Source organism: Ranitomeya imitator, chromosome 6 (assembly GCF_032444005.1).
Source record: "Ranitomeya imitator isolate aRanImi1 chromosome 6, aRanImi1.pri, whole genome shotgun sequence".
NCBI lineage: Eukaryota > Metazoa > Chordata > Amphibia > Anura > Dendrobatidae > Ranitomeya > Ranitomeya imitator.
Window position 1 is genome coordinate 448,690,156 of NC_091287.1, and position 27,358 is coordinate 448,717,513.

At 44.8% G+C, this 27,358-nt stretch overlaps 1 protein-coding gene across 1 annotated transcript in view; it reads left to right on the plus strand.

Moving 5' to 3' along the window:
• MCMDC2 (minichromosome maintenance domain containing 2) overlaps positions 1-27,358 on the plus strand; it is a 94,693-nt gene that overhangs the window by 38,896 nt on the left and 28,439 nt on the right. The window contains exon 11 of the mRNA XM_069728965.1: positions 6,969-7,148. Within this exon, the coding sequence (XP_069585066.1) occupies positions 6,969-7,148 (180 nt within the window). The remainder of the gene's footprint in view (positions 1-6,968; positions 7,149-27,358) is intronic.

Sequence of the window (27,358 nt, forward strand, 5' to 3'; positions counted from 1 at the left end):
TGTCTGGTTTCTGAGTTGGCTTGTATTAGGACTCGCTTCTGCCTTCTTACTTTGTCTTATCCGCTTCTGACCGTTGCTGAACCTCCTGGCTTGTTCCTGACATGTGTATTGCTGATCCTTTTGGTACTTCTGCCTCTAATTGTTTTTTGACTCGGCTTGTCTGACCATTCTCTCGCCACTTGGTTTCGCCTGTGCTGCTTGCCTGTGGTGTTACTCTGTGTACGCAGTCTCACTTCCCTCTCAGCCGCCTCCTCTGTGCACTGGTTGGCTTCTTCCATGGCCTCCTCTTTGGTGACCAGAGAATACTTGTCATGTGCCTTTAAGACCAGGGAATACTGGTCATGTACCTTTAAGACCAGGGAATACTGGTCATGTGTCTTTAAGACCAGGGGATACTGGTCATGTGCCTTTAAGACCAGGGAATACTGGACATGTGCCTTTAAGACCAGGGTCATGCCTTTATCATGCCATGTTGCAGAGTCATTGTGCCCCTTTAATACAAAGTCGTCGCCACTGTGTGAGCCGGCCTGGTGGACCAAGAGGGCCACTGGGAGTTGCAGAGGTGATAAAATCTTGCAGAGAGCGAGAAGTGCCCATTCGGGGGGCAGAGCCACAGGCACGATGTGGGTGGAGCCTCAAGACTTCCATGAATAGGCCCAAGCCGGGGCCTAAATTTCTGCAGCCGGCGGGAGCGATATCAGCGGTAGAAGTGAGGGGCGTTGCCATGGCTGAGAAAATTGAGCACTTCTGTACCAGGCGAGAAGCGCCAGAAAAGCAAGCAGAGCCGTCTTAGGGCGCCATAGTGCGCTTCCTGGGTGCGGCCTACACATCAGCCGAAGCCGGGGGCTATATTTTTGCAGCTGGCCAGAGCGTTACCTCAGGGAGGTGGGGCACAGGGAAGCCTGAGACTGCCTGATCATGTGAATATCCCGCTGCAGAGGCCCATCGCTGACAGGATCCACTCACCATCGGCGGGCGTCCCGCCATGGAGCCACCGTGGATGACTGCAGGTCAGGTATTGCAGTGTGGATGGTACAGGGATAGAGGGCTAAACCTCAATCCATCATCCCTTTGTTAGGGAGGTGGAGGGGAACCGTACGCCTCCTTGTGCCATCTGCTTTCACAGTGGTGGGTGTTGTGAATTCCGTTCTTGGGCTCCCTCTTGGGGTTTCAAGTGGTATGGCTGCTCCTTGGATTTAGCTGTCTTCAGCTGCTTCCACTGATTGTCTTTTCTGCTCGGCTATTTTTGCCTGGCTCTTTCTTCAGCCAGTGCCACTTGTAAATGGTTCCTGGTTGGATTCACATCTCTTTGGATTTCCCTGTTATCCTGACCAGTTCAGCAAAGCTAAGTCCTTGCTTGCTCTTTTCTGTCCACAGGTTGTGGACTTATCCGTTCTGTGCTTGCTATGTTTGTCCAGCTTGTCAGTATGATTTAATTCTGTTGCTGGAAGCTCTGGGAAGCAGATTTACCCTCCACACTTTTAGTCAGGTGTGGAGATTTTTGTAATCTCTGCGTGGATTTTTGTAGTGTTTTATACTGACCGCACAGTATTCCATCCTGTCCTCTCTATCTAGCTAGACTGGCCTCCTGTGCTCATCCTGGTTTCATTCTGTGTATGTCTTTTTCCCTCTCCTCTCACAGTCATTATTTGTGGGGGGCTAATCTATCCTTTGGGGATTTTCTCTGAGGCAAGATAGCTTTCCTGTTTCTATCTTTAGGGGTAGTTAGCTCTTGGGCTGTGACGAGGTGCCTAGGGAGAGTTAGGAGCATCCCACGGCTACTTCTAGTGTTGTGTTGAGCTTAGGGACTGCGGTCAGTACAGATACCACTTCCTTTAGAGCTCGTTCCATGTTGCTCCTAAACCACCAGATCATAACAGGTGGGACAGTGGGTGCTGCTCGGATGCCATAGAGAGGGGCCTCTGTACATCCACGGAGTTCAGTCCCCCGGTGGACAGGGCCAGTTGTCCGGCAATAGGCCTGGCTCCAGGAGAGGATACATGGAGGTGACACTCCATGTGGTTGCCTGCTGCTGGTGTGGGGAGATCGGGACCGTGAAGGAACCATCACCCCTGAAGTAAGCTCAGGCATGGCTTCCCACGTCGCAGGAGAGGGTACGGGGAGGTATACTCGCCGTGCTCGCCTGTTGATGATTCGGGGGAGATTGGAACCTTAACCCCTTTCTGACATCAGACGTACTATCCCGTCGAGGTGGGGTGGGCCCCTATGATCACGGACGGGGTAGTACGTCCAGCCCGATCGGCGGCGCTCACGGGGGGAGCGCGGCCGATCGCGGCCGGGTGTCAGCTGCCTATCGCAGCTGACATCCGGCACTATGTGCCAGGAGCGGTCACGGACCGCCCCCGACACATTAACCCCTGGCACACCGCGATCAAAGATGATCGCGATGTGCCGGCGGTGCAGGGAAGCATCGCGCAGGGAGGGGGCTCCCTGCGGGCTTCCCTGAGCCCCCCGCAGCAACGTGATGTGATCGCGTTGCTGCGAGGGTCTTACCTCCCTCCCTGCCTGCTCCAGACCCGGATCCAAGATGGCCGCGGATCCGGGTCCTGCAGGGAAGGGAGGTGGCTTCACAGAGCCTGCTCAGAGCAGGCACTGTGAAGCCTGCACTGCTCGAAGTGAGATCAGTGATCTGACAGAGTGTTGTGCACACTGTCAAATCACCGATCTGTGATGTCCCCCCCCTGGGACAAAGTAAAAAAAACATTTCCAAATGTGTAAAAAAAAAAAAAATATTCCTAAATAATGAAGAAAAAAAAATATTATTCCCATAAATACATTTCTTTATCTAAATAAATAAAAAAAAACAATAAAAGTACATATATTTAGTATCGCCGCGTCCGTAACGGCCCGACCTATAAAACTGGCCACTAGTTAACCCCTTCAGTAAACACCGTAAGAAAAAAAAAAAAAACGAGGCAAAAAACAACGCTTTATCATACCGCCGAACAAAAAGTGGAATAACACGCGATCAAAAAGACACATATAAATAACCATGGTACCACTGAAAGCATCATCTTGTCCCGCAAAAAACGAGCCGCCATACAGCATCATCAGCAAAAAATAAAAAAGTTATAGTCCTGAGAATAAAGCGATGCAAAAATAATTATTTTTTCTATAAAATAGTTTTTATCGTATAAAAGCGCCAAAACATAAAAAAATGATATAAATGAGGTGTCGCTGTATTCGTACTGACCCGAAGAATAAAACTGCTTTATCAATTTTACCAAACGCGGAACGTTTTTTACCAAACGCTGGTTTTTGGTCATTCTGCCTCACAAAAATCGGAATAATAAGTGATCAAAAAATGTCACGTGCCCGAAAATATTACCAATAAAAACGTCAACTCGTCCTGCAAAAAACAAGATCTCACATGACTCTGTGGACCAAAATATGGAAAAATTATAGCTCTCAAAATGTGGTAATGCAAAAAATATTTTTTGCAATAAAAAGCGTCTTTCAGTGTGTGACGGCTGCCAATCATAAAAATCCGCTAAAAAACCCACTATAAAAGTAAATCAAACCCCCCTTCATCACCCCCTTAGTTAGGGAAAATGAAAAAAATGTATTTATTTTCATTTTCCCATTAGGGCTAGGGTTAGGGCTAGGGCTAGGGTTAGGGCTAGGGTTAGGGTTAGGGCTGGGGTTAGGGTTAGGGTTAGGGCTAGGGTTAGGGCTAGGGTTAGGGTTAGGGCTAGGGTTAGGGTTAGGGCTAGGGCTACAGTTTGGGTTGGGGCTAAAGTTACAGTTAGGGTTTAGATTACATTTACAGTTGGGAATAGGGTTGGGATTAGGGTTAGGGGTGTGTCAGGGTTAGAGGTGTGGTTAGGGTTACCGTTGGAATTAGGGTTAGGGGTGTGCTTGGATTAGGATTTCAGTTATAATTTGGGGGTTTCCACTGTTTAGGCACATCAGGGGCTCTCCAAACGCGACATGGCGTCCGATCTCAATTCCAGCCAATTCTGCGTTGAAAAAGTAAAACAGTGCTTCTTCCCTTCCGAGCTCTCCCGTGTGCCCAAACAGGGGTTTACCCCAACATATGGGGTACCAGCGTACTCAGGACAAATAGGACAACAACTGTTGGGGTCCAATTTCTCCTGTTACCCTCGGGAAAATACAAAACTGGGGGCTAAAAAATAATTTTTGTGGGAAAAAATTTTTGTTTTATTTTTACGGCTCTCCATTATAAACTTCTGTGAAGCCCTTGGTGGGTCAAAGCGCTCACCACACATCTAGATAAGTTCCTTAGGGGGTCTACTTTACAAAATGGTGTCACTTGTGGGGGGTTTCTACTGTTTAGGTACATTAGGGGCTCTGCAAACGCAACATGGCGTCTCATCTCAATTCCTGTCAATTTTGCATTGAAAAGTCAAACGGCGCTCCTTCCTTTCCGAGCTCTCCCATCCGCCCAAACAGTGGTTTACCCCCACATATGGGGTATCAGCGCACTCAGGACAAATTGGACAACAAATTTTGGGGTCCAATTTCTCCTGTTACCCTCAGGAAAATATAAAACTGGGGGCTAAAAAATAGTTTTGTGGGAAAAAATTTTTGTTTTATTTTTTACGGCTCTCCATTATAAACTTCTGTGAAGCACTTGGGTCAAACTGCTCACCACACCTCTAGATAAGTTCCTTAGGGGGTCTACTTTCCAAAATGGTGTCACTTGTGGGGGGTTTCAATGTTTAGGCACATCAGGGGCTCTCCAAACGAAACATGGCGTCCCATCTCAATTCCAGTCAATTTTGCATTGAAAAGTCAAATGGCGCTCCTTCGCTTCCGAGCTGTGCCATGCGCCCAAACAGTGGTTTACCCCCACATGTGGGGTATTGGCGTACTCAGGACAAATTGTACAACAATTTTTGGGGTCCATTTTCTCCTGTTACCCTTGGTAAAATAAAACAAATTGAAGCTGAATTAAATTTTTTGTGAAAAAAAGTTAAATGTTCATTTTTATTTAAACATTCAAAAAATTCCTGTGAAGTACCAGAAGGGTTAATAAACTTCTTGAATGTGGTTTTGAGCACCTTGAGGGGTGTAGTTTTTAGAATGGTTTCAAACTTGGGTATTTTCTATCATATAGACCCCTCAAAATGACTTCAAATGAGATGTGGTCCCTAAAAAAAAATGGTGTTGTAATTGTAGAAATGAGAAATTGCTGGTCAACTTTTCACCCTTATAACTCCCTAACAAAAAAAAATTTTGGTTCCAAAATTGTGCTGATGTAAAGTAAACATGTGGGAAATGTTACTTATTAAGTATTTTTTCTGACATATCTGTGATTTAATTGCATAAAAATTCAAAGTTGGAAAATTGCGAAATTTTCATAATTTTCGCCAAATTTCCGTTTTTTTCACAAATAAATGCAGGTACTATCAAAGAATTTTTACCATTGTCATGAAGTACAATATGTCATGAGAAAACAATATCAGATTCACTGGGATCCGTTGAAGCGTTCCAGAGTTATAACCTCATAAAGGGACAGTGGTCAGAATTGTAAAAATTGGCCTGGTCATTAGCGTGCAAACCACCCTTGGGGGTAAAGGGGTTAAAAGCATCCGTCGCTCCCTTCGCTCCGTTAATTAAAAAATAAAAATTTACAGAAAAGTGAAAAATAAAATAAAAACGTTGGGGTCTGAACCAGACCCTGTGTGCCTCCTACAGACACTAAGCAAGAACTGGTTAGATGAGAGCCAGCAGGAGGGTGTATACTGCAGGGGAGGAGCTGAGAGCCAGCAGGAGGGTGTATACTGCAGGGGAGGAGCTGAGAGCCAGCAGGAGGGTGTATACTGCAGGGGAGGAGCTGAGAGCCAGCAGGAGGGTGTATACTGCAGGGGAGGAGCTGAGAGCCAGCAGGAGGGTGTATACTGCAGGGGAGGAGCTAACTTTCTTTGTATCACTTAGTGTCAGCCTCCTAGTGGCAGCAGCAAACACCCATCGTCTGTGTCCCCCAATGAGGCGAAGGAGTAATTTCTCTGCTATAACTTGCGTTTATTTATGAAAAAATTGAAATTTGGCAAAAAATTTGAAAATGTTGCAATTTCCAAACTTTAATTTTTTGTGCCCGAAGAGTCGTGTCACACAAAATAGTTAATAAATAACATTTCCCACATGTCAACTTTACATCAGCACAATTTTGGAAACATATTTTTTTGCTAGGACGTTATAAAGGTTAAAAGTTGACAAGTGATTTCTCATTGTTCCAACAAAATTTACAAAAAAAAATTTTTAGGGACCACCTCACATATGAAGTAAGTTTGAGGGGTCAATATGACAGAAAATACACAAAAGTGTCACCATTCTAAAAACTGCACCCATCAAGGTGCTCAGAACCACATTCAAGAAGTTTATTAAACCTTCAGCTGCTTCATGAGAACTAAAGCAATGTGGAAGGAAAAAATGAAAATTTAACTTCCGCAAAAAAATTCGGTGAATAACTACGATCACAACACTGGGGGCAGTAAAAACCGACCTGAATCATGGAGATTTTCCAATGCTGGGGGGGCGTCGGCCCTTATTTCTCAGCTCCGTTAAAAAGCGGAACTGAGGAATAAGGCCCCTTAATTGCCACCGTTAAAAGGCGTATCGGCGGTGGTTAAGGGGTTAAATACCCTGCAGTAAACAAACAGCATAGTGCATGAAAACAATATACGATACTTAGTTAATGTATTTTTTGATCAAAACAATGCTAAAGCTATTCCGCCTCATCACAGCGACCATAGTGTGTTAGTCATGTAAAATACTGACCAAATACTCAACGTGTGCACATGGTCTAATGGAGGTGTCCAGTTTGTTAGCGTCCAGTTTGGTAACAGTTGGATAGATTTGCGGTGCATTTCCTAGTTGATACAATATCGGTCGTGCAGGAATTTTTTATCCTGAAATAAAAAAATATTTGTATGGAGGGTTTTTTATTGCCTAAAGTGTGTGTCTTTTATATCTTTTAACAGGATTTAAGTGCAATACCATCACATCTTGTTGATGCATTTGGAGCATTAATACAGTGCAGTCAGGTATCTCACACATATACAGATGTTTCTCTCGTACAGCATAGTCTAAGAAGAGCCATAAGCCCTGGAACATCTCTCTGCCTGGCAGCCCAGCAGTTTACCACCCAAGACTTTGAAGAGGTGACTACCATCTCAAAGTTTTATTTTACTAATACTAGTAGTGATGCAGTGGTTATTCAACTCTCAACATTAAAGGTGCATTTAATCTGCATTCATGCATTGCAAATTTTGCCGCACGTGTGGGAGGAAAATACCGTACATTGTTTTGCGGCAATTTTTTATAATCGCGGCAAACCTGTGCAGCCACAATGTGTGAATGAAACATTAGATGAGCTGATAATGAATGAGCATTCATTGGGACCCCTTGCTCAAGATTATTAACACATAGAAACAATTCGGCAATTACACATTGAATACTTGTTAGTCGGTAACTAGATACCGTAGATAAAAATTGTTTTCGGCAGGAATGCGTTAACAACAACATATTGCTGCATGGGAACAGAACAATCGTATTAATGATCGTTCTGTTCTTAATTGTCACATATCGGTCTGTATAAACAAGTGCCGATCAACTTGTATAGAATCGATCATCTTTCTTTAGCAGGCCTAGATCTAAAGGTCAGTTTCACATGTTCGTGTATGGCAATATGCACTCGGATTGCGATGCATGGACTGACCACGGGTCTCCTGACTCAAACTCGGCAGCCTCATATTTGCCTACGACGCTAATGAGTTCAGTTCAGGAGACATGCGGCCATTTCGTCCATCACGGTCCAAGTACATTCTGCGCAACATGGATGTGTAAAATCAGCCTAAAAGTGTATTCTGGCCACAATATTCATCTGGATTTAATTCCAGACTGACCATTGTAGCTTGAAATCATCATTCCATAGAAAAATTGGTTAACAATTATTTACTGAAATAGAAAAGATAAAAAATCCTTTTTAAGGAAAACTCTTAACGCTTTTCTTCCTTAGTAAGGGATTAATCCTCCCATTACTGGAATGACTCTCTTCTCTATTACGTTTGAATTTTCATGCAATTAAATCACAGAGATATGTCACACAAAATACTTAATAAGTAACATTTCCCACATGTCTACTTTACATCAGCACAATTTTGGAACCAAAATTTTTTTTTTGTTAGGGAGTTATAATGGTTAAAATTTGACCAGCAATTTCTCATTTTTACAACACCATTTTTTTTTTTTAGGGACCACATCTCATTTGAAGTCATTTTGAGGGGTATATATGATAGAAAATAACCAAGTGTGACACCATTCTAAAAACTGCACCCCTCAAGGTGCTCAAAACCACATACAAGAAGTTTATTAACCCTTCAGGTGTTTCACAGGAATTTTTGGAACGTTAAAATAAAAATGGACATTTAACTTTTTTTCACAAAAAATGTACTTCAGCTCCAATTTGTTTTATTTTACCAAGGGTAACAGGAGAAAATGGACCCCAAAAGTTGTTGTACAATTTGTCCTGAGTACGCTGATACCCCATATGTGGGGGTAAACCACTGTTTGGGCGCTTGGCAGAGCTCAGAAGCGAATTTTGGAAAGTAGATCCCCTAAGGAGCTTATCTAGATGTGTGGTGAGCACTTTGACCCACCAAGTGCTTCACAGAAGTTTATAATGCAGAGCCGTAAAAATAAAAAAATCATTTTTTTCACAAAAATGATCTTTTCGCCCCCAATTTTTTATTTTCCCAAGGGTAAGAGAAGAAATTGGACCCCAAAAGTTGTTGTACAATTTGTCCTGAGTACGCTGGTACCCTATACGTGGGGGTAAACCACTGTTTGGGCGCTTGGGAGAGCTCGGAAGGGAAGGAGCGCCATTTGACTTTTCAATGCAAAATTGACTGGAATTGAGATGGGACGCCATGTTGCATTTGGAGAGGCACTGATGTGCCTAAACATTGAAACCCCCCACAAGTGACACCATTTTGGAAAGTAGACCCCCCAAGGAACTCATCTAGATGTGTTGTGAGTGCTTTGAACCCCAAAGTGTTCACTACAGTTTATAAAGCAGAGCCGTGAAAATAAAAAAAAATTTCCCACAAAAATTATTTTTTAGCCCCCAGTTTTGTATTTTCCCAAGGGTAACAGGAGAAATTGGTCCCCAAAAGTTGTTGTCCAATTTGTCCCGAGTACGCTGATACTCCATATGTGGGGGGGAACCACCGTTTGGGTGCATGGGAGAGCTCGGAAGAGAAGGAGCGCCATTTGGAATGCAGACTTAGAAGGAATGGTCTGCAGGCGTCACATTGCATTTGCAGAGCCCCTGATGTACCTAAACAGTAGAAACACCCCACAAGTGACCCCATATTGGAAACTAGACCCCCAAGGAACTTATCTAGATGTGTTGTGAGAATTTTGAACCCCCAAGTGTTTCACTACAGTTTATAACGCAGAGCCGTGAAAATAAAAAATAATTTTTTTCCCACAAAAATGGTTTTTTAGCCCCCCAAATTTTTATTTTCCCAAGAGTAACAAGAGAAATTGGACCCCAAACGTTGTTGTCCAATTTGTCCTGAGTACGCTGATACCCCATATGTGGTGGTAAACCACTGTTTGGCCGCACAAGAGAGCTCGGAAGGGAAGGAGCACTGTTTTACTTTTTCAACGCAGAATTGGCTGGAATTGAGATCGGACACGATGTCGCGTTTGGAGAGCCCTTGATGTGCCTAAACAGTGGAAGTCCCCAATTCTATCTGAAAGCCTAACCCAAACACACCCCTAACCCTAATCCCAACCCTAACCACACCCCTAACCCGAACATGCCCCTAACCCTAATCCCAACCACACCCCTAACCCCAACACACCCCTAATCCCAACCCTAACCACACCTCTAACCCTAATCCCAACCACACCCCTAACTCCAACACACCCCTAATCCCAACCATAACCCTAACCACACCCTTAACCCTGACACACCCCTAAACCTAATCACAACTGTAAATTTAATCCAAACCCTAACTTTAGCCCCAACCCTATCCCTAACTTTAGCCCCAACCCTAACTTTAGCTTCAACCCTAATTGTAGCCCTAGCTCTAACCCTAGCCCTAACCCTAATCCTAGCCCTAACCCTAATGGGAAAATGGAGATAAATACATTTTTTTATTCTTTTATTTTTTCCTAACTAAGGGGGTGATGAAGGGGGTTTGATTTACTATTATAGCGGGTTTTCTAGCGGATTTTTATGATTGGCAGCTGTCACACACTAAAAGACTCTTTTTATTGCAAAAAATATTTTTTGCGTTACCACGTTTTGGGAGCTATAATTTTTCCATATTGTGGTCCACAGAGTCATGTGAGGTGTTGTTTTTTGCGGGACGAGTTGATGTTTTTATTGGTGCCATTTTCGGGCACATGACATTTTTTGATCGCTTTTTATTCCGATTTTTGTAAGGCAGAATTACCAAAAACCAGCTATTCATGAATATCTTTTTGGGGGGCGTTTATACCGTTCCACGTTTGGTAAAATTGATAAAGCAGTTTTATTCTTCGGGTCAGTACGATTACAGCGAATCCTCATTTATATTTTTTTATGTTTTGGCGCTTTTATACGATAAAAACTATTTTATATAAAAAATAATTATTTTTGCATCGCTTTATTCTGAGGACTATAACTTTTTTATTTTTTTCACTGATGATGTTGTGTGGCGGCTCGTTTTTTGCCGGACAAGATGACGTTTTCAGCGGTACCATGGTTATTTATATGCGTATTTTTGATTGCGTGTTATTCTACGTTTTGTTTGACGGTATGATAAAAAAGCGTTTTTTGCCTCGCTTTTTTTTTATGGTGATCACTTAAGGGGTTAACTAGTGGGACAGTTTTATAGGTCGGGTCGTTACGGATGCGGCGATAGTAAATATGTGTACTATTTTTTTGTTTGTTTTCAGATAAAGAAATGTATTTATGGGAACAATATTTTTTGTTTTCGTTATTTAGGATTTTTTTTTTTATGTGATTTTTTTTTTTTACTTTATAACATTGCCCCGGCGGGAAGGGGGGGGGAGGAGGAGGGGTTGGGGACATCATGTTTTAAGGTCAGATCGCTGATCTGACACTTTGCTGTGCACTGTGTCAGATCAGCGATCTGACGTACACTGCTGGAGGCTTACAGATGCCTGCTCTGAGCAGGCTCTTGTAAGCCACCTCCCTGCAGGACCCGGAAGTAGCCCCGCGGCCAATTTGGATCCAGGCCTGCAGGGAGAATGAGGTAGGAGACCCACGGAGCAAAGCGATCACATCGTGTTGCTCCCGGAGTCTCAGGGAAGCACGCAGGGAGCCCCTTCCCTGCGCGATGCTTCCCTATGCCGCCGGAACACTGCGATCATCTTTGATCGCGGTGTTCCGGGGGTTAATGTGCCAGGGGCGGTCCATGACCGCTCCTGGCACATAGTGCCGGATGTCAGCTGCAATAGTCAGCTGACACCCGGCCGCGCTCCCCCCGTGAGCGCGACTGATCACTATGACGCACTATCCCGTCGAGGGTCAGATAGGCCCAGGTCACCTCGACAGGATAGTAGGTCTAAGGTTAGAGAGGGGTTAAAATACCACTCCAGCAGTGCAATAGGAAAAAAAATGCTGGGATGGTGCTTTAAACCCCAGGAGTGAAGTTGGAGCAGCAGGCTAGGCAGTTCAGCACTACAGAGAACTAACATGATAACCAGAGAGAGAAAGGGATTATACTGTCTAATCCATGTTGTCTAGATTAAATTTAACAATATCCAGGTGAAGCGCCCGCTAGGACGTGAGGTACTCGGTACCGGGCTGGTTCTGTTCTTAAAGGGGTGGTCACGGTGGCAGTGACCCAGTCCGTGGCCCTGGGCGTCCAGTAAAAGGGGGGTTAATGAAGATGGGAATAAAGTCTAATGTAGTAGTGTTCATGACACCACCTGAGGTATTCGGGCAGGGGTGGTCGACGTTACTTAAAAGGGGTCCTCTGGGGCTGATGGTTTTGCAGCTTAGATGGTATAGCTCCCCACAGGTAGAGCTTGGTCCCCAGGGTTCCCGATGTAGCTGGTAAGAGGGATGGTTGAAGGTGGGGTGCAGGACTGAGGGTGCAGGAATTAATTGCAGGACACAGGGATAACACTTTCCTTTACCTTTTACTGGTAGAATTCAGGTACAATCCAGGGTAACAGGTGATGGTGGGGTCAGGGCAGCCTGGAAACAGCTTTGGATCCACTTAGCCAGGTGGGTTTGGAGGCCTTCCCTCTGCGCTATATATCTGACCCTTGCTGCCTGAAGCTCTGCACGAGTCCTCTCAGAGTTTGTATTCTCAACCTGTATGGCTGACAGCTTGAACCTTTCATGGGCACTGTCCTTTCTCTGGCAGCCCCAGGCTCCTCACTTGCTGCGGTACCTGCAGGTGTTAGATGGGACAGGAGACTTGCAATCTGCTGCCCTCCAGGTTCAGTGGCTGGGTCTGCAATGCCCACACTACCACAGGCCCCGGTGTCTGGTCTCTTGGCGTTTTCCTCTGGGGTGAGCCCACTCACAGCACCAGACCCCAGGCACCTCTCCTTTTGCCTCCTCTCCTCTCAGTGTCCATAGCAGAGTGACCTCTAAGTTCTCCAGACAGAATATATAGGGAAGCTACCCTGAAGCCGGGTTTAGAGCTCCCCCTTCTGGCCTGGAGTCAGAACGGTGTTGCATGTCAGTATTACCTGATTAAGGGATTCCTCCTTGTTTCCAGGCATGACATCACTTCTCCCATGAGGAAGGCAATACCATTGTGGCATCCAGACTACTGGGGTGCCACACAGGTACTAAAACAAAATTATACTGCTCTGCTTCCTGTCCTGTTAGGAGCAGGAAAACAGTGGTGCAGGAGAGGATGGGCTTTTATTCTGTTTGTACTTCCTGTTCCTACTAGAAAGAGGGGGCAATCATACATGGTGGTTTCATGGTGGCATAATATAAAACTTTCAATATATATTCTTTCTAAATCTATAAAAGGCTCATATTCTTCTTCCTATGATACTGCTACTCACTCCTGCTGCTCTCCTTCCCTCAGGGGTTGGGGATTTATTTTTGCTCCTTATGGAAGCTGGCCCCCTGACCAAGCCTTCTGTCTGTAGTGACAGATCAAGAGATGTAGCTTGGAGCTTGCCCATTATGCAAGCCAGACCTCCTGACCAAGACTTTTCAAAGGCTTTATGCAGCTTGGATGTTCCTGTAATGCAGGTGACTGGATGCAACGCAAAGATAATGCAAGGCGGGAACAGTCAGGGAATGATATCATTTTGTTTAACCCCTTAGTGACAAAGCCAAATTTTTTAAATCTGACCAGTGTCACTTTATGTGGTAATAACTCTGCAACGCTTCAACAAATTCCAGTGATTTTGAGATTGTTTTTTCGTGACACATTATACTTTATGATAATGGTAAATTTAGGTCAATATGTTTTGTGTTTATTTATAAAAAATATCAAAAATTTGAGAAAAATGTTAAAAAATTAGCAATTTTCATAATTTGAATGATTATCCCTTTAATCCAGATGGTCATACCACAGCCATCCATTAATAAATAACATTTCCCACATGCCGGCTTTACATCAGCATCATTTGTAAAATGTTATTTTATTTTGTTAGCATTTTTGGAGGTTTAAAAATGTAATTCACCGAGAAGCAGCACTAAACAACCAAATAAATCCAATACACAATAAAACGTAACATTTACTATTGATAAGAATAAAAAACGACAACATTCACGACCTAAAAAACGTCCAATGTTTGGCTGAAAAAAGATACAGGGTGCACTCAGTCCCTAATATACTGACTATCTATGCCCTACCTTGCAGCGGAGGTTGGCACTTTATAAATCCTGCGCAATGGCGCCCCCGCTCAACGTAGACTCGCCCTGACTCACCCTGAACAACCCTCAAGTGTGGGAAAAATAGACAAACAGCAGACCATACAGACAGACAAACAAATGAAATTGACCAGTGTGCTATATAGTAGGGGCACAGAATACTGATAAAGTGCAAATGTGCTGTAATAAATTTTCAATAGCGCACACTCAACATATAATTGCACATATCCCCATTTGGCCTATAGCCTATTGCACTGTACCTAGATGCGCACTGCCTGCTTGCGTGGGTTGGCACCCTATATATCCTGCGCAATTGGCGCCCTGGCTCCCGTCGTCTGGCCCTAGTAAGCCCTAACACTGCCAAATGGCAAAAACCGAAAAGGTACAAAAAAGCAGGCCGAGCGTACAGTCATAAATAAGGATACACTATAGCACCCAATCATAGACGTGTACAAAAAAAAAAAATATGCATAAATCCCCGGTATCTTAGATAATACATAAACACAGCACAATAAATATGCTCATTTTAGTATGTTCATCTCGACGCGTTTCTCCGAGGTCGGTTCATCAGGAGACATACTAGAAAAATCACTTATCTGAATGAAGGGTAAGAAGATAAGTCACTTCAGAGGAAGTGTGCGATGCAGTAGTGGGGAACAACGTCCATCCCTGACCACAAGTTCCAATCAGCCTTGCGCACAGTGTCCACTGTGCTTTATATATCATAGCACTAACCTCCTCATGGTGCCCCTGTTGTGAATTCTGCTCTTGGGCTCCTTCCGGTGGTTGAGTGGTAGTGCTACTGTCTTTGAATCGCAGCATTTATCAGGTGTATCCATTTTTTGCAATTTGGGCTGGGCTATTTAGTCCTGCTTTATCCTTTAGTCAGTGCCAGTTGTCCATTGTTTTTGGAGGATTCACATCCATTCCTGGTCTCTCCTGTTTGCTGTTCATTTCAACAAAAATAAGTTCTGGCTTTGTTTTTGCTGTCCACCTGCTGTGGACCTTATAGTTCTGTGCATTTTCATGTTTTGTCTTGTCCAGCTTTGTCTGTGAAGGACTTTTTGCAGCCAAGCTGTGTCTCTGGAGATGCAGATATACCCTCCATGTCTTTAGTCAGATGTGGTGATTTGTATTTTCTGTGGTGAATATTTTCTAGTGTTTTAATACTGACCGCATAGTACTCTGTCCTATTCTTTCTTTTTAGCTAGAATGGCCTCCTATGCTAAATCCTGATTTCATGTCTGCGTATGTTATTTCCCTCTCCCCTCACAGTCAATATTTGTGGGGGGCTGTCTATCCTTTGGGGATTTTCTCTGAGGCAAGATAGTTTTCCCGTTTCTGTGTTTAGGGGAATTTAGTTCTTAGGCTGTGTCGAGGGGTCTAGGGAGTGTTAGGTACCCCCCACGGCTACTTCTAGTTGCGCTGCTAAGTTCAGGGTTTGCGGTCTGTACAGGTACCACCTTCTCCAGAGTACGTCTCATGCTGCTCCTAGGCCACCAGATCATAACAGTACAACTGGCCAACAATGAGTTAATTGCATCTCAGAAGAAGGGAGGAAAGGTTTTGAGCTATTTTTTTTCCTTAGCCTGTTTTGTCTTTTCCTCCCTCAATCTCTGGGTGGCTACGGAACCTAGTAATAACATGAATGTTCAGGAGTTAGTTTCTCGGGTGGATCAGCTTGCTGCTAAGGTACAGGGTATTTCAGATTATATTATTCAGACTCCTGCCTTAGAACCTAAGATTCCCACTCCTGATTTATTTTTTGGTGACAGATCCAAATTTTTGAGTTTCAAAAATAACTGTAAACTGTTTTTTGCATTGAGACCCCGGTCCTCTGGTGATCCCATTCAGTAGGTTAAAATCATCATATCCCTGCTGCGTGGTGACCCACAGGATTGGGCATTTTCCCTGGAATCTGGCAATCCTGCTTTGCTTAATGTTGATTCTTTCTTTCAAGCATTGGGGTTATTGTATGATGAGCCTAATTCTGTGGATCAAGCTGAGAAGATCTTGTTGGCCCGGTGTCAGGGTCAAGAAGCGGCAGAATCATATTGCCAGAAATTTAGAAAATGGTCTGTAATGACTAAATGGAATGAGGATGCCTTGGCGGCAATTTTCAGAAATGGTCTTTCTGAATCCGTTAAAGATGTTATGGTGGGGTTCCCCACGCCTGCTGGTCTGAGTGATTCTATGTCTCTGGCCATTCAGATTGATCGGCGCTTGCGCGAGCGCAGAGTTGTGCACACTGTGGCTTTGTCCTCCGAGCGGAGCCCTGAGCCTATGCAGTGTGATAGGATGTTGTCTAGAGCTGAACGACAAGGATTTAGGCGACAGAATAGGTTGTGTTTTTACTGTGGCGATTCTGCTCATGTTATTTCTGATTGCCCTAAGCGTACAAAGAGAATCGCTAGTTCTGTTACCATCAGTACTGTACAACCTAAATTTATGTTATCTGTGACCTTGATCTGCTCATTATCGTCATTTTCTGTCATGGCATTTGTGGATTCAGGCGCCGCTCTGAACTTAATGGACTTAGAATTTGCCAGACGTTGTGGTTTCCCCTTGCAGCCCTTGCAGAACCCTATTCCTTTAAGGGGGATTGATGCTACACCGTTGGCTAAAAATAAACCTCAGTTTTGGACACAGCTGACCATGCGCATGGCGCCAGCCCATCAGGAAGATTGTCGTTTTCTGGTGTTGCATAATTTGCATGATGATATTGTGCTGGGTTTTCCATGGTTACAGCTACATAATCCGATGTTAGATTGGAAATCTATGTCTGTGACTAGTTGGGGTTGTCAGGGGGTTCATGGTCACGTTCCTTTGATGTCAATTTCCTCTTCCCCCTCTTCTGAAATTCCTGAGTTTTTGCCAGATTTCCAGGATGTATTCGATGAGCCCAAATCCAGTTCCCTTCCACCGCATAGGGACTGTGATTGTGCTATTGACTTGATTCCAGGTTGTAAATTCCCTAAGGGCCGACTTTTCAACCTGTCTGTGCCAGAACATGCCGCCATGCGGAGCTATATTAAGGAGTCTTTGGAGAAGGGGCATATTCAGCCATCTTCTTCACCATTGGGAGCAGGTTTTTTTTTTGTTGCCAAGAAGGATGGCTCCTTGAGACCGTGTATTGATTATCGCCTCTTGAATAAGATCACGGTCAAATTTCAATACCCTTTGCCTTTACTTACTGATTTGTTTGCTAGGATTAAGGGGGCTAGCTGGTTTACTAAGATTGACCTTCGAGGGGCATATAATCTTATTCGTATTAAGCAGGGTGACGAATGGAAAACTGCATTTAATACGCCCGAAGGCCATTTTGAATACCTTGTGATGCCGTTCGGACTCTCTAATGCCCCATCTGTGTTCCAATCCTTCATGCATGATATCTTTCGGAGTTATCTTGATAAATTCATGGTTGTATATTTGGATGATATTTTGATTTTTTCCGATGATTGGGAGTCTCATGTGAAACAGGTCAGGATGGTATTTCAGATCCTCCGTAATAATGCTTTATTTGTGAAGGGGTCGAAGTGCCTCTTTGGAGTGCAGAAGGTTTCTTTTTTGAGCTTCATTTTTTCTCCCTCATCTATAGAAATGGATCCGGTTAAGGTTCAGGCCATTCATGATTGGATTCAGCCCACATCTGTGAAGACCCTTCAGAAATTCTTGGGCTTTGCTAATTTTTATCGTCGTTTCATTGCCAACTTCTCCAGTGTGGTTAAACCTCTGACCGATTTGACGAAGAAAGGCGCTGATGTGACGAATTGGTCCTCTGCGGCTGTTTCCGCCTTTCAGGAGCTTAAACGCCGTTTTACTTCTGCCCCTGTGTTGCGTCAGCCGGATGTTTCTCTTCCATTTCAGGTTGAGGTTGACGCGTCTGAGATTGGGGCAGGGGCTGTTTTGTCTCAGAGGAATTCTGATGGTTCCTTGATGAAACCGTGTGCCTTCTTTTCTCGGAAGTTTTCGCCTGCGGAACGCAATTATGATGTCGGCAATCGGGAGTTGTTGGCTATGAAGTGGGCATTTGAGGAGTGGCGACATTGGCTTGAGGGGGCCAAGCACCGTATTGTGGTCCTGACCGATCATAAGAATCTGATTTACCTCGAGTCTGCCAAACAGCTGAATCCTAGACAGGCTCGATGGTCCCTGTTTTTCTCCCGTTTTGATTTTGTGGTCTCGTACCTTCCTGGTACTAAGAATGTTAAGGCGGATGCCCTCTCTAGGAGTTTTTTTCCTGATTCCCCTGGGGTTCTTGAGCCGGTCGGCATTCTGAAGGAAGGGGTGATTCTTTCTGCCATCTCCCCTGATTTACGACAGGTTCTTCAGGAATTTCAGGCTAATAAACCTGACCGCTGTCCTGTGGGGAAACTGTTTGTTCCTGATAGATGGACTAGTAAAGTGATTTCTGAGGTTCATGGTTCTGTGTTGGCTGGCCATCCTGGGATTTTTGGTACCAGAGATTTGGTTGGTAGGTCCTTTTGGTGGCCTTCTTTGTCGCGGGATGTGCGTTCTTTTGTGCAGTCCTGTGGGATTTGTGCGCGGGCTAAGCCTTGCTGTTCCCGCGCTAGTGGGTTGCTTCTGCCTTTGCCGGTCCCTGAGAGACCTTGGACGCATATTTCTATGGATTTAATTTCAGATCTTCCGGTTTCCCAGAGGATGTCGGTTATCTGGGTGGTTTGTGACCGGTTTTCTAAGATGGTTCATTTGGTACCTTTGCCTAAATTGCCTTCCTCTTCTGATTTGGTTCCGTTGTTTTTTCAGCATGTGGTTCGTTTGCATGGCATTCCGGAGAATATTGTGTCCGATAGAGGTTCCCAGTTTGTTTCTAGGTTTTGGTGGGCCTTTTGTGCTAGGCTGGGCATTGATTTGTCTTTTTCTTCCGCATTTCATCCTCAGACAAATGGCCAAACCGAGCGAACTAATCAGACTTTGGAAACTTATTTGAGATGCTTTGTGTCTGCTGATCAGGATGATTGGGTGGCTTTCTTGCCATTGGCCGAGTTTGCCCTTAATAATCGGGCTAGTTCTGCTACCTTAGTTTCGCCTTTTTTTGTAATTTTGGTTTTCATCCTCGTTTTTCTTCAGGGCAGGTTGAGCCTTCTGATTGTCCTGGTGTGGATTCTGTGGTTGACAGGCTGCAGCAGATTTGGGCTCATGTGGTGGACAATTTGGTGTTGTCTCAGGAGGAGGTTCAACGTTTTGCTAACTGTCGTCGGTGTGTTGGTTCCTGGCTTCGGGTTGGGGATTTGGTCTGGTTGTCTTACCGTCATGTTCCTATGAAGGTTTCTTCCCCTAAGTTCAAGCCTCGGTTTATTGGTCCTTATAGGATTTCGGAGATTATCAATCCAGTGTCTTTTTGTTTGGCCCTTCCAGCCTCTTTTTCCATCCATAATGTGTTCCATAGATCTTTGTTGCGGAAATATGTGGTGCCCGTTGTTCCCTCTGTTGATCCTCCGGCCCCGGTGTTGATTGATGGGGAGTTGGAGTATGTGGTTGAGAAGATTTTGGATTCTCATTTTTCGAGGCGGAAGCTTCAGTATCTGGTCAAATGGAAGGGTTATGGCCAGGAGGATAATTCTTGGGTTGTTGCCTCCGATGTACATGCTGACGATTTGGTTCGTGCCTTTCATTTGGCTCGCCCTGATCGGCCTGGGGGCTCTGGTGAGGGTTCGGTGACCCCTCCTCAAGGGGGGCTACTGTTGTGAAATCTGCTCTTGGGCTCCCTCCGGTGGTTATGAGTGGTAGTGCTGCTGTCTTTGAATCGCAGCATTTATCAGGTGTATCCATTTTTTGCAATTTGAGCTGGGCTATTTAGTCCTGCTTTATCCTTTAGTCAGTGCCAGTTGTCCATTGTTTTTGGAGGATTCACATCCATTCCTGGTCTCTCCTGTTTGCTGTTCATTTCAACAAAGATAAGTTCTGGCTTTGTTTTTGCTGTCCACCTGCTGTGGACCTTATAGTTCTGTGCATTTTCATGTTTTGTCTTGTCCAGCTTTGTCTGTGAAGGACTTTTTGCAGCCAAGCTGTGTCTCTGGAGATGCAGATATACCCTCCATGTCTTTAGTCAGATGTGGTGATTTGTATTTTCTGTGGTGGATATTTTCTAGTGTTTTAATACTGACCGCATAGTACTCTGTCCTATTCTTTCTTTTTAGCTAGAATGGCCTCCTATGCTAAATCCTGATTTCATGTCTGCGTATGTTATTTCCCTCTCCCCTCACAGTCAATATTTGTGGGGGGCTGTCTATCCTTTGGGGATTTTCTCTGAGGCAAGATAGTTTTCCCGTTTCTGTGTTTAGGGGAAGTTAGTTCTTAGGCTGTGTTGAGGGGTCTAGGGAGTGTTAGGTACCCCCCACGGCTACTTCTAGTTGCGCTGCTAAGTTCAGGGTTTGCGGTCTGTACAGGTACCACCTTCTCCAGAGTACGTCTCATGCTGCTCCTAGGCCACCAGATCATAACAGCCCCTCAGCGTCCTGTGACCCACGCCAGTGAAATAACTTCCGGGTCCTTAGCTTGCTGCAGGAAATAACTCACTGCGCAAGTGCCAAGTTACGGCTGTCCTTGTGTCGGTACTTCTCATTTGGAACGCTGATGCGTATCATTCCGTGCATGCCCCGTTACTCTCACTATATCTGCGAGAGAACGGTCACTACGCAACAACACAATATGTCAGCGTCTCAAAAAAAGATGACGCTCATTGGAACGCAACAGCGTGTCATACAGCGCAGGCGCCTCAGCGCTCCTGATTGGGACACCACTATGGGACTATGTAATTAAGTCCTACGCTGGAGCGTTACCAATGCGCATGTGTTATAAAAAGGAAACCAACGCATATGAATTTAAACACCATAGATGAAGAGTGCTTTCAAAGACTTTGATTTACCCATAACAAAGGGAATATTAAATATAAAAGACGCTGAAAAGAACACTTAAATGTTAACCTCCCTACCATTTATTAGACCGTGCAATATCAGATACACTAATAGATGAAAATAAAATTAATTGATAATGACCAAACCCCAGTCTTGGGACAATGGGTCATGGGTTTATATTCCATAAAGGATTCTCAATAAGAGAGCGGGTTAGCTCACACAAAGCAACCAAATTGCAATTGATCATTCAGACCCTGTGGTTTCATACTTTTCATCCGAACTATCCATTTTGCTTCCTTTTGCAAAATTAGACGATCCCAGTCTCCACCCCTAACCAGTGGTGTGATCACTTCAATCACTGAAAAACTACAGCACTTCAAATCACCCCCATGTGTCCCCCTAATATGATTGGAAATAGGGGTATCTCGTCCGTTTAGTATGTCTCCTATATGTTCGCCTACCCTCCTGCGCAGCTCCCGTTTAATTTTACCCACGTAATCCATGGGGCAGCTGCACTGGAATAGGTAGACCACCCCTTGTGTCTTACAGTTGGCAAATTGCCTCATATCATAGATCTTACCAGTGCAAGAGCTTATAAACAGGGCCGGCTCCAGGTTTTTGAGGGCCCCGGGCCAAAGAGTCTCAGTGGGCCCCCCCCTTTAACACATACCCCGATTTATGATGCACAGATACAGCAGAGAAATGTATAGTACAATGCCAGATTTCACTTCTTACATGAGTGACAGCTATTGTAAATTCTGCAGTGTATATAAACAGGACAGGAGGAGTGGTACTGTGCAGTGTATATATACAGGAGGAAAGGTGCTGTGCAGTGTATATATACAGGAGGAAAAGTACTGTGCAGTGTATATATACAGGGGGAGAGGTGCTGTGCAGTATATATATACAGGGGGAGAGGTGCTGTGCAGTGTATATATACAGGGGGAGAGGTGCTGTGCAGTGTATATATACAGGGGGAGAGGTGCTGTGCAGTGTATATATACAGGGGGAGAGGTGCTGGGCAGTGTCGCGAGCAGGGCGTTGTTGTATCAGAAAATCTTTTCTGTTTTGAGTTTTTCTATGAAACAAAGACTTTTCTACATAAACAACTTTGTTTGGTTTTGCGGCCCCAACAGATCTGTGCTACAAAGTAACAGGCGGCTCGGGCATTAATGAGGGACCTGATGCTGAATCCTTTCCACAAACCCTAATGACCCAATTAGTGCCCTGTCATTAGAACCTCATTAAACGCCTCCCTGTCCTGAGTAGTCATGTACAGTATGGGGGGATCCTGCAGCCCACCCCCTGACTGCTCCATACCATACACTGCCCTCTGTCGCACTCACTATTATCCTGTGCATTTCTCCTTCATCGTTACCCCATGTTACACTTGTCACCCCCCACGACAGAGTAGCAGGGCAGCCAATGTCACCCCCTCCCGGACCCTAATGGCAGCAGGAAATGTCTGCTCCTCTATTGGGTTGGAACCTGATTTAATCAAGGAATAATGTGGATTTGTTGCCGGTGGCTGCAGGGGAAGGGTTAAGTGATGCCATGTCCTTGGTGGGAGCAGTGGCAGCTGCTGGGACCTGGACAGACACAACCAATGTTGCTGTGACTGCACAGTGTGATGTGGAGGAGAGAAGCTGAGACGCAGAAATCACCCACATGCCAGCATTGGGCAGAGTCCCTCTAGTCACCAGCCTGGGGCCACGGGGCCCTAACGTACAGCCCACAGCTCAGTTTTATCCATGGCAGCAGCTCCCCTTCCTCCTGGCATCTGGTTAACCCCATTTATGCGGGTCGGATTGTTATCTTTAAGGTTCAGCAATAACCTTCATACAGATGGGAAGGGGTTAAGCTTCTTCCTACCCCACTGGTGCAGGTTTGGTGCAGCATGCATGTATTCTGGGAGAGCTGGGTGGCTGCAGGTTGCAGGCTGCACCCCACCAGCTGCTCCTCCAGACATCACCCACATTTTTAGGCAGCGGAGACAGACAGCAGCAGACTGAGCCACAAGTCCATCTGCAACCACTGCTGGATACCATAGCACTCACTCAGGCACTGGTAGGAGCTCCTGAATCTGCCTGATAAACTTCAGCACTGCAGCCAGCCAGGGGCCAGAGCAGGAGAAAGTGCTCTCTCCACCCACAATGTCACACTGGCTGCCTTCTCTTAACCCCTATGTGTGCCTGCCTGGCTGCACTGACTGAGTGAGAATATGCTTGTGTCAGAGCTGGCACATAGGGGTTAAGAGAACTCAGCCAGCAGTGACTTTGTGGGCGGAGAGAGCATGTTATCTCCTGCTCTGCTCTCACAGCTGTATCTATGACAGTGTGAGTGGGCCCCCCTCTCTCCCCAGGGCCCCGGCATTTGCCCAGGTGCGCCAGGTGCTGACGCCGGCCCTGCTTATAAAGGTACAACTCCTCAAGACATATTTGCAAAATTTGCATTTTCCACATTTAAAGGTGCCATTCTGTCTTTTTTCCAACCAAGTGGGAGACTTCTTTTGAGGGAAGAAGGCACTGTGGACCAATTGATCACGGATTGATCTCCCTCTTCTATATGTGATAGATGGTACATCAGGGATTATATCTCATAAGGCTGGGTCCATTTTTAAAATTCCCCAGTGTTTCTGGATCACATTCCTGACCTTATACGATTGATTATCAAAAGTATCTATAATTCTAAGATCATTACCACCTTCCTCCCTTGCTTTTTTAACAAGCAGAGGGGCTCTCTCCTTAGTACTTGAGTTCTTAAAGGCCTCATTTAGGACCCCCAACGGGTATCCTCTATCCACAAATTTATCCCTCAAGTCTCCCACCTGTCGGAAAAAAGCAGAGTCAGTAGAACAGTTTCTTCTCATACGTAGGTATTGACCCCTCGGTATACCCCTCCTCAAAGCTGCAGGATGATGGCTCTCCCAACGTAATAAATTATTAGTGGCAGTGGGTTTGTAAAATGTTTCAGTAACAATCCGGCCTGTGCTGCCCCTAGAAATTTTCAGATCCAAGAAATTAATAGAGTCTCGTTGGAACTCATACGTCAGCCAAAGGGTACCGACACACTAAGCGACACTGCAGCGATACCAACAACGATGTCGATCGCTGCAGCGTCGCTGTTTGGTCGCTGGAGAGCTGTCACACAGACAGCTCTCCAGCGACCAACGATGCCGGTAACCAGGGTAAACATCGGGTTACTAAGCGCAGGGCCGCGCTTAGTAACCCGATGTTTACCCTGGTTACCAGCGTAAACGTTAAAAAAACAAACACTACATACTTACCTTCAGCTGTCTGTCCTCCGGCGCTGTGCTTTCCTCTGCACTGTCAGCGCCGGTCAGCCGGAAAACAGAGCGGTGACGTCACCGCTGTGCTTTCCGGCTGGCCGACGCTGACACAGGATGCAGGAGGAGTGCAGAGAAGCAGAGCGCCGGGGACAGACAGCTAAAGGTAAGTATGTAGTGTTTGTTTTTTTAACGTTTACGCTGGTAACCAGGGTAAACATCGGGTTACTAAGCGCGGCCCTGCGCTTAGTAACCCGATGTTTACCCTGGTTACTAGTGAAGACATCGCTGGATCGGCGTCACACACGCCGATCCAGCGATGTAAGCGGGAGATCCAGCGACGAAATAAAGTTCTGGACTTTCCTCAGCGACCAACGATCTCTCAGCAGGGGCCTGATCGTTGGTCGCTGTCACACATAACGATTTCCTTAACGATATCGTTGCTACGTCACAAAAAGCAACGATATCGTTAACGATATATCGTTATGTGTGACGGTACCTTAAGACCAATAGCATTGTCATTGAGTTCATCTACAAATTTGGAGAATGACGACACATTGCTTGACCATAATACAAGTACATCATTTATGTACCTACCCCAAAATAATATTTGGGGTTTCCACCAAAATGCGTCGTCCTCACCAATAACCGATTGGTCGTCCCACCAGCCCAGGAATAAATTAGCATACAGAGAACAAAAATCCCAAATGCATAATGTGAGAAAACCGATTTCTGGTGAAAATACCACCAAGACAATCCGAACTCACTATCCGCTCAAAACAAATTATATTGCCAGGAGGAAGAACTGAGCATCGATGAACAATATAGATCAACTTTATTCAGAAACTTCACATAACATATCATTACATATCAAATATATTCAAATAATATGAACAAAGATGGCCGTTGGTGATAAGCTGAAAGACATAACCCCCATATCCCTACTCCCTCTCCTTAGGCTAGGTTCACATTGCGTCAAGTACATGGCGTCAAACGGATGCGTTAAACGCATGTACAGAAACGGAGCAAAAATATGTGAAATTCGTCGTCACGGTAACGCTAGCGTTAACGCATGTGATCGCGTTTTTTCATTTTGATGTCCGTTTACGAAGTATCCGTTTGTCTGCGTTTGTCACTGTCAATAAAGTTGTTCTTTTTTTTTTGTTGGTAAATATTGGATAGAATATTTCTATTTTATATTTACCACTGGCAGTTGTGGCGACGACAGACGGCTAGGGACCTTTTTTCTTTTTTTGTCCTCCTTGTGCCACAACCTATTGTGTATGTAAAATGTAAAAAAAAATATTTTAACATTAAATAATGTTAACATTCATTCTACGGCAAAACACTCTGTCACGTGCAGGAGACTTTGTGTGAGTGGGATATTTTAATGGCCGAAGTCACATTTCCTGTCACATGACCACATGTGACCACCTTCAAAAGCTATTAAAACGTGTGGTTCTATTTGGAAATTTTTCATGATTTGCGTCTGACTGCGTTTGCCATAGCCTTCTATGGCAGAATGAACGCTTCCGTTAGTAGTGCGTTAGCTTGGCCGGACCCGAAAACGCTGCAAGCCGCGTTGAAGGTCCGTCAGAAAAAAAACGTTATGTGACAAACGCATACCAATTTAGGGATGCGTCACGATGCGTCAGACAATGCAAGTCTATGGGCGCGTTAGTATGTGCGTTACATTGCGTTTTTACTACTTAAAAACGAGTCCGTTAGACGGACACACCTAGCGCAATGTGAACCCAGCCTTATGATATCTACCCACCTGGGTATACATATCAGACCCCTGCCCACCCCTTCCAAAAAGAAAGGGGAAAGTAGGACACTGGACACTAGTATCGATCTCAGTGAAACCACAAGTATGTCCACCCGGAGAAACATAAACCCATATGTGCCATATAGAATAATAAATTACAACCTCATAAGGTACCAGAAATAATAGAGCTAGCGCAGGGATAGTGCCAAAGTTTAACCGGTCTAAAGGTAGGTAGACAAAAAGTGTCAGTGTCATTAAGGTAACAGGTGAGAACCTATGCACACAGCGGTGCCATTGCTGCTGGCACTGTAACAAACAGATAGAAAATCATAAAACGCCAGCCACAGGACAAGGACTCACCTAAAACACGGGCAGGGTGGAGGGGCAGTCGGGAGGTGGTCCCCGACGCGCGTTTCGCGGCTACACACCGCCGCTTTTCTCTTGAGAAAGCGGCGGTGTGTAGCCGCGAAACGCGCGTCGGGGACCACCTCCCGACTGCCCCTCCACCCTGCCCGTGTTTTAGGTGAGTCCTTGTCCTGTGGCTGGCGTTTTATGATTTTCTATCTGTTTGTTACAGTGCCAGCAGCAATGGCACCGCTGTGTGCATAGGTTCTCACCTGTTACCTTAATGACACTGACACTTTTTGTCTACCTACCTTTAGACCGGTTAAACTTTGGCACTATCCCTGCGCTAGCTCTATTATTTCTGGTACCTTATGAGGTTGTAATTTATTATTCTATATGGCACATATGGGTTTATGTTTCTCCGGGTGGACATACTTGTGGTTTCACTGAGATCGATACTAGTGTCCAGTGTCCTACTTTCCCCTTTCTTTTTGGGAGGGGTGGGCAGGGGTCTGATATGTATACCCAGGTGGGTAGATATCATAAGGAGAGGGAGTAGGGATATGGGGGTTATGTCTTTCAGCTTATCACCAACGGCCATCTTTGTTCATATTATTTGAATATATTTGATATGTAATGATATGTTATGTGAAGTTTCTGAATAAAGTTGATCTATATTGTTCATCGATGCTCAGTTCTTCCTCCTGGCAATTTAAATTAGCATACGTGGGAGCATAGGGGCTCCCCATAGCTGTACCAATGAGCTGGTGGAAGAACCCTCCCCCAAAAGCAAAAAAATTATGTTTGAGCACGAATTTGAGTAATCCAACAATGCACTGATTGTGTAGGGACAACTGTGTACCCCTTGATCTCAGGAAAAAATGAACAGCCTGGAGGTTTAACCCCTTAGTGAAAGAGCCAATTTGATACTTAATGACCGAGCCAATTTTTGCAATTCTGACCACTGTCACTTTATGAGGTTATAACTCTGGAACGCTTCAACGGATCCCGCTGATTCTGAGACTGTTTTTTCGTGACATATTATATTTCATGTTAGTGGTAACATTTCTTCAATATTACTTGCGATTATTTATGAAAAAAACGGAAATATGGCGAAAATTTTTAAAATTTTGCAATTTACCAAACTTTGTATTTTTATGCCCTTAAATCAGAGAGATATGTCACAAAAAAATAGTTAATAAATAACATTTCCCACATGTCTA